Source organism: Ruditapes philippinarum, unplaced genomic scaffold (assembly GCF_026571515.1).
Source record: "Ruditapes philippinarum isolate M1 unplaced genomic scaffold, ASM2657151v2 ctg1530_1_1_1_1, whole genome shotgun sequence".
NCBI lineage: Eukaryota > Metazoa > Mollusca > Bivalvia > Venerida > Veneridae > Ruditapes > Ruditapes philippinarum.
The window spans coordinates 193,272-211,780 of NW_026860708.1; the positions used below are offsets into that span (position 1 = coordinate 193,272).

Below are 18,509 nucleotides of genomic sequence, written 5' to 3' on the forward strand. Positions count from 1 at the left end.
TGCATGTTCTATATAACCACCTACTGAAAGAATTCATTTAAGTATCTACACATGTTGTCAGGGTTGTCAGGGTCATTATTGTAGGCTTAGTAACTGACAAGAAAGATAACTCTAGCTTCTATCAATAATATCACCTTTTAATTAGTAACTATATAAAGACCCTTCAAGCTCTACTGATCTGTCTGTCTGTTATTAGTATTATCAAATGAGTCCACTATTTGTATAATTTTAGATGCTTATGACAGAACTTTTCATTCTTTATACTTCTTTAACCATCCTGGAACTTTTCATTTATTTTTCTTACAAATGTCAAGTTATTTTCATATTTCTAAGTAGAGTGGAAAAGAGGTTGAACTATTTTCAGGATAGAGCTTGACCTCAGTTTGTACAGTGATCCTGTAGATCTGTCCAGAACATGTATACATACCCTACAATATGTTTGATGATTAACTATGATAATGTTGCTGACATATTGATAAACCATTGATAAACGTTTCTGACAAGAAAATTATCATCTCAAATACTAAGAATGCCAGCTTATCATGTTGCTACAAATTACTACTAAATGTATGTCTGGCTTCAGAGAGGTCTCTCGTACTGTAAGGCCAAATTCTTGCTAGTTATTTAGGGTTACTATTTTCATAAAAAAAACGACTTGGAATGGATTTTAGAGTACTTTAATATTTGTGCATGATTTTGAAGTGTGTTTAAATATTTCTTGCAATTTAGTTTATTTTTGAATCATTGATTTGATTGTATTTGTTAATGTCAATTCCTCAGTAAGTAATAGTCTTTTAAAATGCATTGTGTTGCTGATTTAGATTGTGGAGTGATTTAAGTGTATTAAAAATGTTGATTAATTCAAATAAAATGTCAATAACTGCTGATAATGGTATTTTCATGAAATAAAATATTCCTGTAGTGCCAGACAATTTTTTTCATTTTAGAACTGATGTATTTAAATAGATTTTTTGTTTACAATGTGAAAACAAATAAGCATGAAAGTTCTGCATTGTGCCTTTTATTTTTAAAACTTAAACATTGATCCATAGCAACTTGGCAGTTTTATTAAGTATTTCTAAGTTCCTTATTTTATCTCAATTTTGCACCTAAAAATAGACACATGTCTTCACCAGAGATGAAAAAATTACTTTGGATGTAAAATACCTTGCACTGACTTCTCAGATATCTTGAAATTTTGCACATGTTTTCCTTAATTTTGTTGAATTCCTGTTTACTAAGAAAATTTCTAGAAGGTGTGCTTGAAGTTTTCCATATGCCTTTTCCTTTGCACAATTCAGTAAATGTGTACTTAGGAAGTATTTAATGGAATCTAAGCTATACCACATGTGTTCAAAGCTTATAATAATATCTTAAAGGCTTATATACAACTAAACAGTTGATTTCTACAAGTAGGAAATGGATTATCTCCTCAGAATTTTTTTGTGCTTAAAAATTTTGAAAATTTAAAATGAAAATTAATTTATCTGAGATTTGACATTCTGTTTTAAGTATAAATTAAAGCATTTAATTGATCCATTAACTTTTACAGAATTATTCCTTCAGTTGTCAATTATTCTTATTTAAATAAACCACTTACTAAATACTGATTTTGATATTAAGATGGGAAAAGATTATATATATTAGACTTTCTTTAACTGCAATTTGCCCATTAGTTTAATTTCCTGCAACTTTAATTGGTGTATTGTACTAATTAAGAACAGGTATGATTTTGTATGTGGCAATAAAATAAGTACATATAGAGGATATTGAATGAGTGTAAGTTCAATACTGAATTTATTGCACGAGTTGAATAAAATTATATTATGCGAGCCTCTGGCGAGCATTATATTATTTTATTCAACGAGTGCAATAAATTCAGTAATCAACTTACACAAATTTAATATTCTATTTATCACATTCCCATAAAGATCGTTTTAAGTGAAATAAGAGTCATTTTCTCTTTAACGCGCCTATAGTTTAACGCTAACATTTAGCGCGTCTTTACACTATGTTTGTATAACGCTAATGACGTCATGTCAAAATATATGCACGGCCGTGCAATACCATATTTACGGAGTCGCAAAATCGGCACGGGTGTGTGATAAACCTTTATATGTAACATATCTTTTTAAATATAGTCCTGCATGATTATTAAGGTCATGAAAAGGTGATGCTGTGAGACATAGCTTTATTTCATATTTCATGAACAATAATGTAACAGTCTTGCCACATATCAGGTGTGAGTGTGAGTTATATATTTGTAAATATAACACAATATTGTTTTATCATCCTAGCATGATTTGACAACACCTACCTAGCTGTCTGAGAATAGTTCTGCTTTGAAAATAGTTTCACATCTCTGGAAATTGTGTAAATTGCTCCCATTGTGCCAGTGTTTATTTGTATCATATGTTTTTATTACCTTAAATCATAGGTCATATGGAGGACAAAGGTTGCAGACTGTGATGCTATATAGTATACCTTTTTGTCTGGTAGACTTTCATATAATCTTTGTACAGCCTGACAAACAAAATTGAGCCTCGTCACGACAAAACCAAAATAATGGGTTTGCAACCAGCATGGATCCAGACCAGACTGCGCATCTGCGCAGTCTGATCAGGATCCATGCTGTTCGCTTACAAACCATATTACAAGAAGAGAAACTGATAGCGAACAGCATGGATCCTGATCAGACTGCACGGATGCGCAGGCTGGTCTGGATCCATACTGGTCGCAAACCCATTATGTTGGTTTTGTCATGGCGCAGCTCATTAATATTCTTAAGTGTATTGCCGTAGTAAAGCATGTTTGTATCAGAATTGCATATGAACAAAAAAATTTTTTCCAGCTATGTAACAGGTTGAATAAATTGTTTAATTACTGAAGTACTTAAACAATTGATAAGGTGTCCTCTAATGTTTTCTTTGTAAACCATTGGTGATTGTTCTTTGTAAGAATTGTAGATTTTATAATGTTTATACTTAAACTGGTCATATGAGACAAAGTATATATTCTTTTTTCCTGGAAAATTTCTTAATTTCTGTATATCCTGAAATCAAAATTTCTTTAAAGGTTTGCCTTAGTAAGCATGCTTTATCATGCATTTTTTTTGCTAATGTAAAGTTGAATAAAATATTAATTACTGAAGTGCTTGAAACAATTGATATGCCAATTTTCTTTGTAAACCATTGTAGAATTGTCATTTCCTAGAATCTTATAAAACTTAAAAGAAATATCATTTAGCCTGAATAATATTTATTAATTATCTATATTTCCTTAACAAAATCATGTGTTGCTTATTTGTAAGTTTGAAGAATTGTTTATAATTAAGTACTTGAACATTATGATATGTGACTTCTTTGAAACAATTTCTTAAATTTGTTTCACAAAGATGTCAAAAATTTAAAAGAATAATGAAATAAGATATTGATTTTTAATTATAATACTAGTTTTTATAATAAAAATTGTTATCTGGCAAGCATAATATTATTTTATTCAACAAGTTTAATTAATTCAGTAATGAACTTACACGTATATGATATTCTATTTATCAGTACATACCCAAAGTAAAAAAAAATGAAAAAAGTAGCATTTTTCATTGATGTGCCTATAGTATATAACGCTAACATTTAGCACGTCTTAACACTATGTTTGTATAATGCAAAAATTAATGATGTCACATCAAAATATATGTAATATGAATTGGCCTTGCAATACTATTTTTACCGAGTCACAAAAGCGGCACGGGTATGTGATAAAATAAAATGTGATCTGTCAAATAAAAGCTATTGCTAAGTTAAAAATACATGTTAATTCCTAGGTACATGCCTATTACTATAATTAAAGAAGTGTTGGAATTCAGAAAAGAAGTCTGTAAACGGAAATCAGTATCAATCTGTTTGTTTCCTTTCTTATTTTTTTTTCAACTTATTAAACAAGAAAATATGGAAATAAGAAGAGAGTGTCAATTCAAGAAATAATTTAAAGAATTCAATTTCAATTCACTTCAATACAATACAATAATTGTAAAATGCTCCCCGAGTTTCAACAGATTGGAATCTTTTTTGCTTGTATTGATTTTTCACTGTATTGATTAATAATATTGATTAATTAAAGTGCAACCTGTTATATGGTTGGCGGTCTTTTTAACAGTGCATTATAGCCTCTCATAAATGAAAATCATTTTATTCTAAGGGGTTTGTTTTTACTGCATGTCCAAGGCTTTATTCAAATCAGTTGTTACTCACTTAAAATATATATTACACAATTAGTACCAAATCTGTTCAAACGAAGTCCTTGTTAATTATTATTTATATAAACCAAGTCTATAATGATAAACTAAAGCATAAAGTCCTTGATATACTCATGTAACCAAGTCTATGATAAACTTATAAGCATAAAATCCTGGATATAGTTATAAATAACCATTTGAAGTCGTAAATTGTTTATAACTTCGCATTATTTTTATCATCAATATAATTAATACCAATTAGTCTTGGATGAGTGTATAGGACAAAAGCCTCCCCCCCCCCCCTCCGGACAAAGAAGTGATGGACTGGGGTGGGAGGGGGCTTTTGTCCTACCTGTATTTTTGATGGGGGGATTTTGTCGGGGGCAAAGGGAGGGGCTTAATGTCGGTATCCCCGTTTCTTTTGATATGTTCTACACCCGACCTGCCTTGTATATACTTTTATAGGTACAAAGGCATTTCACTTTGGCATCAAGTCCTTGGAATACATGACTTGATCCAGCAAGAGCTTGATATAATTTAGCATATAGTAAATCTTTTATACTGATAATTTTGTAACCAAGTCCTTGATATATTTTCATAAATACCTGAAAAGTCAGTGTTGTTAAGGATTTTATTCAACCAATAATTATACTACTAATAAAAAATATGCATTAACATTTGTCTCTCACAATATTTTAAATATAACGCCAAATGCTATAATAACAATACCTGGTGTAGAATTTAGAAAGTACATCATTGTTTTACAGTCAGGTAAACTATTTTACTAGGTCAATTATTCATTTACCTTTTACAAAATGTCCCATAATTCATCTGCCTGCTTGAGGTTCTAGGCTAAATGTCTCCTTAATTAACTCCACTAAACTTGTCATTTTCTTTTTGTTAATTGTCTAATAGGCCAAAGATAGTTTGTGATTTTTTTAACATATGAAATGTAGAAATTTTGCACAAGATAATTATGTTCATTAACCTGATTAAAAAAAAATAGCATGTCAGTGATGATACAAAAAGGTTGTATCTCCTATGACATACATTGTATTTGTTACAACTGTTTTGCACTAACTGTTGGAATGATAAATTTAATATTATCTTACTCCATGACATATTTTAGGTAGATAGAGATCAGCATCTTATTGCATTTTTCACATTTGGAAAAAAAAGCTAAAACCATTAAAAAAAATAAATAGGACAACTTCCTATTAATCGGAAAACAATTCTGCACAACACTTGCAGTGGTAAATGATTATGGTATACATACATGTATAATTTTCAGCTTGACTGGTTCTACCATAAAATGTTTCTTTTCTGAGAGTTGCATCATATGTCTTTAAAATTTTAATATATTTAAAAGAATTATAAACTTAAAATCATGACCCTTTAAATATTAGCTTCATGGTGAATGAAAGAAAAAGAATCAATTCCTGTAAAAGCAGTCACACAGTTTAATTCAGGATAATTTTTCTCTAAACTATTTATCCATAAAGTTACCCCCCTTTGATATGTTAACCCCCCATTCTACAAAATCTGACAGATAATTGATGAAATATTACCTAACAACATTATCATATTCATGTAAATTTTTAATGGCACTGCTGCACCTCTGCATAGATTTTGTTTAACAAAAGAAAGGAATTGCTTTTTTAAATTGAAATTTGTCTGTAAATTTCAGAGCTTTTGTTTGAAATCCCATAAATGATATAAAGGTAGGGGACCAAAAATGCTTGCTGATCTAAAGATCGTCTGCCATGGAGACAGTTTCCTGTCTGTCTATACAAACATCTTGCATTACAAAATGGTTTCCAACGGTTACCACTCTAGAATTTGCCTTAATAGGGTTTTATTGCTCTCTCATAAATTTAACAAAATTTGAAAGAAGATGGTGTGTAATGTTAATAAGATTTAAAGGTTAAACCCTAAATCTTACAGTTTTACGGCCTTGATTGATACCTAACACTTGATTTAATTCTTACACACCTAAATTTGGGGAATGAACTTTTCTTGCTTTAAATTTAGAGCTGTTCCTTTTTATTTAAAGGGAGTTTTGATATTAAATGAAAAATGTAATATCTAGCAGCGACAGCCGCAATGTGTTTAGGCTGATCTGTCATAAAGGCAAGTTAATACTCAAGGATAGTTTTAGATGTTAAGATAGAACAGGATCCGCCTGAGTTTGGCTGAATCAATTAAATAAACCAGGCTTTGTTATACCCCATGATTATTGTTAGTTGCCTGAATTTCTTAAGCAAGGATATGATATCATTCCTGACACCTTGGACTTTTCTTATTGGACAATTTCGAAGAAAACATAATGTTAGTATGATTATAAGACACAGTTTCAAGAAAACCTGCTGAAGTCTGTATTCTGACTCTTTTTAAGTTTGTGTAGACCTTGTACAAACAGATGAACTCAGTTTATAACAACTTTTCATGTTTTAGCAAAAACTTGCTGAAGTCCTTATTTTAAGACTCAGTCGACTCTTTAGTTTGTGTAGATCAGTGAATAAAGACCCTGGACAAACTAGATGAACTCAGTTAACAACTTTTATCAAAATATAGAAAGAACATTCCTATGCTTTTAATAAACTTTTAGAATCTATAAATTTGAAATGTTAATGTTGTATTAATATGGTATAAACTTGTGTAATTGTATGCGTGTCGAAATGCATATGCGATGTCATTGACACAGAATAAAAGATATAAAGGACAGGAACACCAAAGAATTTATTTCTTACCGTCGCCATGTCATGTCAGTTTGATAACAGTTGACGCATAACCGTGTCATTAAATTTTAAAACGCAAGTTGCTTAAATAACTTTTTGGGAAAATTAAAATGTACTTTAAAGATCATTTTATTTTATACTAAAACTACAGAAGGATTCAAGCAGCTAGCGGAATCATTTTAGAAAAATGACTAATTGAAAAGAGGAAATAATTAAAGGCATTGATAATACTAAACGACATTAAATTGACATTTATAGTAAATCAAGACGCAGGCCCTCCGTCAAACATTCAGTGATCCCCATCGCTACATACGAATACGATACCTGAGTTTAGATGAAATATAAAACGTAACTTTGCATGATGGTAGTCGTTAAGAAAGTATAATAGTTCATTTTGGGCCGCCAGTGCATATGTATAAGCAATTATCGGATCAGCAAGTGAAAGAAGGGGTGTAGAAAATTTCACCAACGTAGTACGGTAATTATATTCAATACATGCTGGGTAAAATACAAAATACAATATGAACGGAGTAATCATTAAGGTTTATATTTTGGGGGGAAGGGAGAGAAAATGAATTAGAAAAATACCAAATTACAGTAGATGATTTTAGCAGACTTGTTTTGAAAAGCTGTTGTGTAGGGTTTGCTATATAACAAAGGAATTCTTCTATCATCATCAGCATCAGGTGAAGTTTGTTGAAAATCTATGTCATATAAATTGTTTTTCCATACACATAAAGACGAGAACATATGATTTTTGTACCCACGTCTATATAAGATTTGTACCTGATTCATTATAATGTATCCAAGCAGAAAATTACGCTGCTGTCAATGTCTTCTAATGGATCAAATAACAAAAATCTCTTTTTTGATTTAAAAACAAAATATATTGTATTGCATGTAAGACTCTCAAAGTTGCTTTCTATTCTGAATTATATTTAGCATCAAACAGTAATATTGCAGATCGAACCAATCAGAACAGCATTGAAGCAAATTGAAAGCAAAGAAACAACGGTAGTGCATGCTTTAACTGAAATAATACATTTAAGGTAATTGCTCTACTACTGTTTATCACATTGCAAAAGAAAATATCGCATCAAAGCCTAACCTATTATTAAACATTGAAGACAAAAAAAAACAACCATTAAAGTCAAATAAATATTTTTAAAAAAAAGGAGAAAAAAAGAATATAATAAAAAGCTAAAACAATGTATTAAAATTTATTTAAAATAACACTATTTCAAAGCCAAAACCATTACAACAGAAAAAGCCTTTAAGCATCTAAGCCAAAGCATTTGCATTGACCTAGAACAACACTGCATTAATAGACTTACATCGGAAACACACTTTTACAGTTTAACAGCTTCAAAAATAAATGCAACAGGTTGACTAATTATAAAATTTTTACTGGTAGTGCATTGTGATGCTTAATCGGTAAAAGTTTGTTTGTAGTCAAGAGGATTAAGCTTGGAATTACCCACATTTGCCGAGTTCCGGATAACATCTACTATATAAAGCCAAACTAATGCATTAAAGAGAAAGCTTTATATTGAGGACCTGCAAACGTTTTTAAAAACATACTATATTAAAGTCCTGAGAAGCTATGCATTAAAGAAAAAAATCACAGAATTAAAGCAAACCTATAATTTATGCAGGAAAGCTGTGTGCCAAAAAAAGCCCAATACAAAAACAGTTGCATTATAAGCCAAAGAAATTTATTGGAGCATTGAAGCATAATCATGATTACATGCATGCATTGCGGACTCTGATGTCAATTGCATTGAAAAACATTTGGGATAACTTTCAGAAACAAAAGACTATGTATGGACTGTGGTTTGCTTTTCAAACCGAGATAAAAACATCCATAATAGTATCTTTTGCAAAATTAACACAGTTTAAAAAAATAGGAAGAAATTAGAAGATTGTATGATTTTCTTTTCAATTTTTTTACTATATCAGATGTTATAATTGCTCAAATCTGGAGACAAGATTAATTTTTATCTCCACAAACTAAATAATTAAAAGACATGATCACCTTTTATTAGCTGAGAGAAGTTAAACATTGTGAAGAGCATAATCTTAGATTACACTTACTGATGTAAAACATTTATGTAAGAACAAGGTTATTCACGACCGTAAAAACCGCTACGTATTGAACTGTTGAGCCTCGACCGCCCTTTTCTAAATGCTTTTGCGCACGAAAATATTGTTTATGGTTTTTTAATGAGAAGAGGTGCATATAGTGTTACAGGCAACCTTTTGCAGTTTGACATTCTAATGCATTATAATTAATGGGAAATTTCAGAAAAAAAGGAAAAAAGATCCTTTTTGTACAATAGAATACTTCAGTTTACCAAGTGCCACCCTACGTAATGTTAAAATGGGTTACCTTTTTAGCGTGATTATAATCAGATTGTGTTAAAGTTTTTGTCTTGTGGGTAATTGGGCTTTATTGGTCGAAACTGTGCTTACCTCTGTGAGGTCATTTGGTGTGTATATCAAAAATGCTGATGTGTGTTTAAATTATATTTTTTTTAAAAGCAGATTTTTTTGTGTGGTTTATTAAGCATTAAATTACATTTTTAAAATGTTTCGTATGTGGATATAAAATATATAAAGACAATGCATTATGTCATACATTGATTTATGGATTCATACGCGTAAATATTATATTTTACAATATTATATTTTTTTGCATAAGCAGATGTTTTATGGTATATCTTTGTTTAAGAGAAAATTAAAATGATGTACATCTGTATAAATGCCGGTACATCTGGGGGTGAGGGGGGGGAAGGTGCACATTTTGTCTGGCAAAAATATGTAAAAAACGTAATTCCCTGTATAAAAAAATAATTCGAATAAATTATTCGAATAAATGCATGCATTCCATGTTGAGACTTAATGCATTTTGGGCATTTCCTTGCCATGTTAATATTAAATGGAAAAATTTGTTTCTCGAAGCATAAACATTTGTGTCTTCTGTAATTTCACACATTGCTTGTTTAAAGAATAGCATTTCTGTCTAAATTGCATTAAATGTTTGTTAAATACTGACTAATCTGTCTTATTAAGTTAAAAACACTATTAATAAAACAGCTGTTTTGTTATAGATACATAATTTAGAATTAAAATAACTTCTCCTAAAATGTTTTAAAAGACCATCTTAGTTATACATTACTAACCGCAGCTCTTAAAAGTCGGGATATTAATTTAAACCACGGTAGTTTAAAATACAAAATGTGGAAAGTCTTGTATACGATTTTCAATGATGAATGAGTCAGTGACAGTGTAAGCTATTTGAATGCATAAGATTTTAGACGTTTTGTGATGGAAAATACTTTAGCGCCCATGTTACATTCAACGATCAAATTTTGCTTTGTATGAATAGCAAAGCATCAATTTTAGTGTTGTATCGTTGTCGTGGTAAGCGAACCAGAAATGGGAGAACGTACGCGTTGATATATGGACATAAACTTTACTGACATCCACCTTTTATAGTCACTTTACTCGAGAGATCTTATTAGATATATGCGGGCTGGCCATTTAATACCGAAATATGATTAGCCTCGTGTCAAGGTAGCGGAAAGTATGCATAGAATGAAGGTGAAAAGATTGAATAACCGGAGAAAAAAATGACGGGTGAGAACTATTTTGTAATGATTTGCTTAATTTACCTTCGTATGCTATGTTTCAACCCACGCTACGATATTTTAAAAATGATTTGAAAAATTTTGGTTTCTGTTGCTGCGAGAAGTGTTGTTGTTTTTTCTTCTTGAGAACTCAAGTGGAATTTGACATTTAATTGTTCAGTTTCTTTTTTGTATGCCTGTAGAAAGGATAATGATGATAATTTGATGCACATTGTGTCCCACATGATTTTTAAAGAAGGTTGTAATCATTTATACAGTAGTGGGAATGTACATGTTTTTTAAGTAGACTACTGTTGAATTTTAAATGCACAGATACATAATGATGAGTATGCTCGGAATATATTATGTTGGCAGTTTTATGTTAGAGGGGAAAAGAAAATAATTTAAAATGGACACTTATAATATATACTTGTAAATGTGTAAAGATAGTTAATGATGGAATCCTTTTAACTTCAACTTTTAGCATCTTTTGTTGTCATATTTTGACCCCTCACAACTTCTAAAAAATTTGTGGGATGTTTTTCTTCTGCTTTTGACATTGGTTTTGTAAAGGCTCATGTACTAATATTATTTCAAAATGTTTTTTGGTTTATAGGGTTCTTGAATTCCCTTAAATCCTATTGGCTGGATATTTTACTGGTTTCTATAGGATTAGGGACACAATATGTAGAAAAAAAGATACAGATAAATCATTGTAAATCAGACTTTTTTTTATTTTTTTTTTTGAAAATTACATCCTGATTTCTTTGATATTTTTTCTTTTGTGATAAAATAATATAATGTTGTAAGGTACAACAGACTAGATTATCACAGATATATTCCCCCATACCTTCTTATAATAATTGATTCACACCAGTACAGAGCCCAGTTGGCCAGCCTGCATGTCGATTTCCACAAAAGTATATCATTGCAATTATAAGTAATTTATCATATAAAATACAATTATATAAAATACATAAAAATGCATGAAATATATAAAAAAAAAAACCAATGCTGGATCCTGTTAAATTAAATTACATTGAAATTTTGTGACATAGATTTTAAAAAGTATTTTTTACTTTGTTTAGGAACTTTGTACATATTAAGATGTTTGTATTTGAAAGCAATTTGTTTCAATTTATAAGATCAAATTTTGAATTTGTTTGAGTAATTTTCCAGTTTAAAAAAATCTAATATTATCATTGTCTGAAGCCCTAATAATAGTGGCTGACCTAAAAACCATGTAAATATATGTGGGGGGAAACCTTCATTGTGAATAATAAGTGTCTGATAAAACACTTGGGCTGATCTTTTGTGTTGAGCGAAAAACTTTTGCATTTTGCATGCTGTTTATCATGTAAAACATGCTATAAGTTCATTAAAGAAGATCATTACATGTATGTGTTTAATACATGGGCAATATACATGTATACATATGTCAAATACCTTAACTAGCAGCAACTGATACTATTTATGTAACCATTTCTGATGTCATTGGTGTGCCATCTAATCATGGTATAATGCACTGCTTGCTGTTAGTAGTAGGAAATTATTTTTAAAAAAAATCCCTTCAAAATTTTCAGATTGAAAAATTGACAAGCACATTCAAGATATTTTGCAGGGTAAAGGTTAATAAGAACTTTTATAATTATGGAATGATAAAAGTTCTTCTATTTTTCAGGTTTTATTTAAGTGTCATTGTAATTTATATTATAACACTGATGTATTAGTGATAACTTATTAAAAATGTATTATTGTTGTATTTTTAGAGGAGGGAAGCAAGCAGTCACACAGCTCCGGTCACCACCGAAGCCGGGAACCTTCAAGTGGTTCAAGAGGTGAAGAAGAACCAAGTTCGAGCAAGACTCGTGACGCTTCTGTGGAGACTGTTGATCGTGGTGTAGGACCAACTCCTGCTCCACCCCCGTCACATGTGGACCCTCGCTCCCTTCCTCATCCATATTACCTGCCCTCAAGTTTCATAGACCCTAGGAATGGGTTAGAACAAGCCAGCCCATACAGCACTAACCCCTATGGTATATATTTAGTTATTTACTTTTTGTTTGTCTTTTTATCATACAGATTCTTATCTTTTTTATTGATAAAGCTGCTGTACTGTCATAATGTACCATAACCAAAACAGTGCTTATGTGACCTTAAAAAAAAAGAAATAATACTAATAATAATATTAAATTTAGGAAATTAAATAAAGGAAATTTAGGTGACAAGTAAAAAATATCTCATATAATAATGACATTTCTAGTTTATATTGTAAAGAATTTGCAGCATAGCTAAAATATCAGTTCATAATTATAATGTAGTAAAAAATATTTATAGACAATTTTTTAATTGTTTACATTGTAAGATTTATTTTCATTTCAACATATTTTTAATCAATGTTAATGTAAATGATAAAGATAGGTGTTATTCATTTTGTATTGTGTTTTTTTGTTGTCAGGTATTCCAGGTTTTCCGTACTACCCAGTTCCATACCCAATCAACCCCCCTCTACCACTGAACGCAAACACTTTAGAGGGACGTTACAATTGGCCGCCACCCGCACCAGGCTTTCACCATCCCATGCCAGGGTACGTATTTTGAAAAGTGTATAATTGGTTGCTCAAATTAATGTAGGCAAAAGTCAAGGTGTCCTTTTGTGATGCAAGTTGTTAATTGGACGTAAAATTTTGGACCCTGACTTGTGACAAGATTAGTACTTTGATTTACACTAACTTGTTAGAAATTAAAAGGAAAATGTCATGTATGAAACAGTAACTATTGTAGATTTCAATAAAAAAAAACACAAAAAAAAACAAACAAGTAAAGCCAAATATTAATAGAAAAAAGAAAATTTTGTTTGGTAATTTAGTATACATTATAATGAGCTCTATAATTATGCAGAAAATGAAAAAAAAAATCTTTTCCAGAACAAAATTAGTCACAAGTTTTGATAAGCCATAATTGCTTTTTTGTGTCATTTTATGTTTACAATTATTGCAAGTGAACCTGTTTTAAGTTTCACCATTTTTAAAAAAAGTGTCTGTGACAGTTTCATTCATCTGGACTGCTATATGAATTTGTGTTTGGATTTATGTGATTTTGAGTTTTGGATTAACACCTAAACAAGTGAAATTATGATTTCAAACATTTGCTATGGATTTTTGTGATCTACTATATCCATGAACTCAAATTGTTTGGTAGTTCAAGCATGGGATTTCTGAGTTATTTTGGAATTATATATTTTGATATTGTGAGTTATTCTTGAAATAATGGAATTGAATTGTGATTATATCTTTTATGAGCATCGGATATTTGTGGAAAATTTAGACGATTACATATCCAGATTTGGGATTAACTCAGTGACGTAATATATCAACATAATAAATCAGATTTTGTTCTGGGAAACAGACTGTTTTGAGTAAAAGAAACATTCATAACAGGGAGTGTGAAACAATGTGGCAGTTTAAAGAATGTGGATGCTAAAGTTAATTGAAAAATACAAATATGATCTATGTACAAAAACAAAGAATCAGTGATTTGTCTATGCGTACATATTGCCCAAATGTAATGCCCAAACATAATGCCCAAAATTCAGTGATCTTTCATACTTCCGACAGAAGAAGACCAACCTGGTTTTTTGTGTAGCATGACTATACTTTTAGAGGATACTTCTGCTCTTAAAATCCCTTAACTGTGGGCTGTTTCAATTTCAAAATTGGACTGTTTTATTTAATAACGTTACAGGAAGTTATGGTTAATTAAAGAAAATATTTAATGACAAGTTATAGGCTGTTTCTATTGTAAAAGTTCTATTGTGCAAGCTCAGGTAAAAATCATGCATTTTGCATTGTTAAGCATCAGGTTCACGTCTGTGTTACATTTCCATGCCAACATGTACTCAGTGGAATTAAATTTTTCTCCTTGATTTGTTGCAACATTGCATGTGCAGTTTGAATGATGTGGATTTTTGCTAATCAAAATGTGCAATGCATCCGCCCGGCTTTTTTTTCTCCTTTATTTTTTTTTTGTGAGGCGTACGAGGTATTCAGCAGGACTTCCATCTTTGATTGAAATGCTCATGTGACTTGCAGACTTTCAATGGCAATGAAAGCAATCAGGGTTCAAATAAAGCATCGTAACTCCGGCATTTACAGAGCATCTACAGCTTGTTTAACTGCAAAACCTTTTTCGAGCTTGACATTTGTAGGTCCTCATGCAGCCAGTCGTATTCGTACTGTCAATGTTTGGGGCAAAAAAAAATTAAATACGGCAAGAATAGGAGAATTGGTGGTTGTATTTACCAACCGAACAAAAAATTCTTCCCAAAATGTAACTGAACTCTTTTCAGTTGTTTTTAAAAAAAGAAGTTTTAAAAGCAAAAAACAAAAACACACATTTCATTACATTTATCAATGAAGAGAAATGTATTTAGGTTTGAATGAAGATACTACTAGGTTGGTTTTTGTTTGCTTTCTCTTAAATTTGATATTTTAATTTGAAATTTGTTGCCTGCTTTTTTTCATCTACAAATCATGATTTGTTTTTATCTGTGTCTTATATTTGGCAGATTAATTACATTACAATTTTTACAATGTAGATCAACTGTAATTTATTACTTGGAACACAATATCCTTGAATTGTTTTGTATACATATAACAGTCAAACTTCACAATAGGAAGTGAATTTTATAAATTTTGTTCAAATGATAATGTAGTGGTAGAACAATGGGCATTTTCAGTATTTAGATATAACCACTGGTCAAGTTTTAAAAAAAGTTTAAAATGCAAAGAGAAAAGAAGGTTGCCTTGAGGTTCTACTACTTATTGGTGGACTACCTTAAAACTTAGAAGTATTGTCTTTCAACTATCTTATTTAATAATAATTTTTTTATGCTCCTAGAGTACATAATTTGCTTTTGGTTATGGAGTCACTTAACTCTAGGTTTTCAAAAACTGCTAAATTTATCGTTGTTTTCATTGATTCGTACATGTATATGAGATTGTTTAAAATGTAATTTTTTATCAAAATTATGCCCCTTTATTTTACAGTTTACCAGCTAGTCCATCTCATACTGATGTATCATCATTGTACGGACTACGGAGCCCGATGGCACCCAGCGAGTCTGTGACCGCCCTTGCTTCACGTATACACTGGGAACAACTACGTCAGAACTATCTGAGTCCAGTATCGGGCAGGCGATATAGCCCAGGGTCTCTCCCAGGTAGGGGAATACAGGATTACGTTGCTCTAGCTTCCTCAACGCATGGCATGGCCTATCCATGGCCCTCTGGTAAGCTATGCTGGGAGTTAAACACTTATCCTACCTCTTATACCATTATTTTGTTTTAAATATATACTAAAACTAGTAGAAACAATATAAGTTACAACACATATCTTAAATTTTAGTAGTTAAACCATTTCTCTTTTTGGTTAATAATTGAAATTTTAGAATCTATCAACAATACTGTATTTTTTTTCTACAAATTACATTGACCATAATTATACCATGGATTGTCTGAAACATAATTGACTGAGAATTAGTTAATGTTTGGATTTTGAGATATATGATTCAGATTAGGAATGAAAATTATTAACATTCCTGTTACATGTATGATTGTCAAACGATTCATGTTATCTGCGGCCAATGGCATAATGACTTGATTATTTTTATGCCCCCGCCATGTAATGGCCGGGGCATATAGTGTTACCCTGTTCCGTCATTCTGTCATTCCGTCATCATCAGTTTCCGTTCATTATCTTAAGAACGGTTTCACACATTCAACTCAAATTTGACATAAGGATATGTCATGAGAAAATACAGGCCAAGTTCGAATTTGGTCATGGTTGGATGATTTTTGGCAGAGTTATGCCCCTTTTACTTTAAAAATAATATGAAATTTTCAGTTTCCGTTCATTATCTCCCCCAACAGTGTTACATATTCAACTTAAATTTGACATATTGATATGTCAAAGGAATGGGCAGGTCAAGTTGGAATTTGGTCATGGTTTGATGATTTTTTGGCAGAGTTATGTCCCTTTCACTTTGAAAATAATATAGATACATCTTAGGAATAAGCAGTTTAAGTTTGAATTTGGTCGTGGTTCAATGATTTTAGACAAACTTATCTGTCCTGAAATTTTGAACTTTCAGTTTCAGCACTCATACTTTTAGCCATTATTTTGGCTACAAATATGCAATATGCTATTTTTAAAAGGTTAAGACTGAATAATTTCAGTGCCTTGAACATTGTATGAAAATGGTTTGTGTTAAGGGCTTTCAACTTAAAATGAAATTTTGGCTGCATGCGGGGGCATCCGTGGCATGATGACACATTTCTAGTTGTTTATATGTCCTGTCTAATCTGTTTTGGGCAGGATTATAAAGAATGAATTTAACTATGGTTAATTAAATTACAGGTATTCCACCTTTTGGCAGTAGTGGTGGTCCTGGGTACCCGAGTGATTACCCTACAGGGTTCAGCCCATATGGAGGCCGCAGTATGTTCACAGATGTACCACCTACCCCTGGTAGTGGCAGCGTAACTCTCCCTGGATCCATAGAAAATAGTGAGACTTAATGTCATTTGATATTTTGATTAAAAAAAAAAAAATAGTATAATTGATCCATTTAATCATATGCAGGTACAGTAGTTCTTGGGCTGCCAGAATCTGAAATTGATTTACATGTTCGATTTTTATCAAATTGCTTAACTTGTCTGTATGATATTTATATAGAAAATGATTTAAAATTTCTACTTTTTAGACAATTATTTTTCCGCCCCTGAGTTCATTGCAATTTCTTCCTAATCTAATTATAGTTTTGTTGAAATTAAAACAAAAAATCTTATTTAAAGTTTTGCAGCAGACTTCTGCAAAACAAAGTCAATGTTTCAGTAATTTTGTATATGGTATAAAGTTGCAGCCATGGAAAAACAGACTTCTTAGTAGCTGAATTATTGAAGTCAATTAATTATGGTGGTGGAAAATGTATTTGTTTGTTACTGCATGTTCCCATTAGACAACATATGCATTTTTTTAAATGTCTATGTTTATGTAACATTTAATGTGCTACATTGGTGGTGTCTACAAAATTGTTTATTATTTTTACAGGTTCCCGTCAAACTAGTCCTAGACATAGTATTATTGGAAAGAGTCGTAAACGAGCATTATCACACTCACCTATCTCCGACTACCTCGATATTCAAAGCCTTACACGTAGTTCCGAGGGATCTCTCCAGCTTACACCGCTTCTTGGAGCACCACATTCGGCCTCCCGCAGCTCTAGTGCAGCAAGTGGTTCTTACGGACATCTCTCCGCAGGTATGTGGTCACGAGGCGGTTTCTTTCTTGCTGTTTTGTTACAGTTGCCTGCATGGCATCTCTTACACTTAATTGCTGAGTGTTTGAATTCTGCTAAGAAGGCTGTTTTATCTCATGTAAAGAAGTTGTCCAGGTTAGTGCCATATGGTCGCTCACTGATTCTATTCCGGTGTCAGTTCCTGTCTGAAATTGTATATGTAGCAGCATAGGCCATCTTCCTTTAAAAGCACATTATTCCTCAAAAATCTAAAAAAAAATTATAATTCTTAAGAAATATCAATGTATTGAAAGCATGAAAGCTGTTTTACAACTGAAGGAAGTAGCGCTGAACATGCAGTTAAGTGTCATAACAGTAGCAAAATGTAAACAAAGTAGCATTTTGTTTTTCATACTATTATTCTAATAATAAAAAGAAGCAAAAACATAATTCTATGTGGCAAATGACTTATATTTTTGAAACTGCGAAAAAAAAGTTTTTCAGAAATAAAAATGATAGCATTTCTTAGGCATAAATTAGGGCCTTTAAAGTGATTCAAAGCCATTCTATAATCCTTACAGTGCAAGTGTGACTTGAAACCCGACTAAGAG

General features: G+C 31.3%; 1 protein-coding gene across 1 annotated transcript in view; it reads left to right on the top strand.

Moving 5' to 3' along the window:
- Nucleotides 1-18,509, top strand: part of LOC132713128 (zinc finger protein GLI4-like) — a 108,136-nt gene that overhangs the window by 65,161 nt on the left and 24,466 nt on the right. Inside the window, exons 4-8 of the mRNA XM_060695599.1 lie at nt 12,371-12,637; nt 13,060-13,189; nt 15,650-15,822; nt 17,019-17,168; nt 17,712-17,921. Of these exons, the coding sequence (XP_060551582.1) occupies nt 12,371-12,637; nt 13,060-13,189; nt 15,650-15,822; nt 17,019-17,168; nt 17,712-17,921 (930 nt within the window). The remainder of the gene's footprint in view (nt 1-12,370; nt 12,638-13,059; nt 13,190-15,649; nt 15,823-17,018; nt 17,169-17,711; nt 17,922-18,509) is intronic.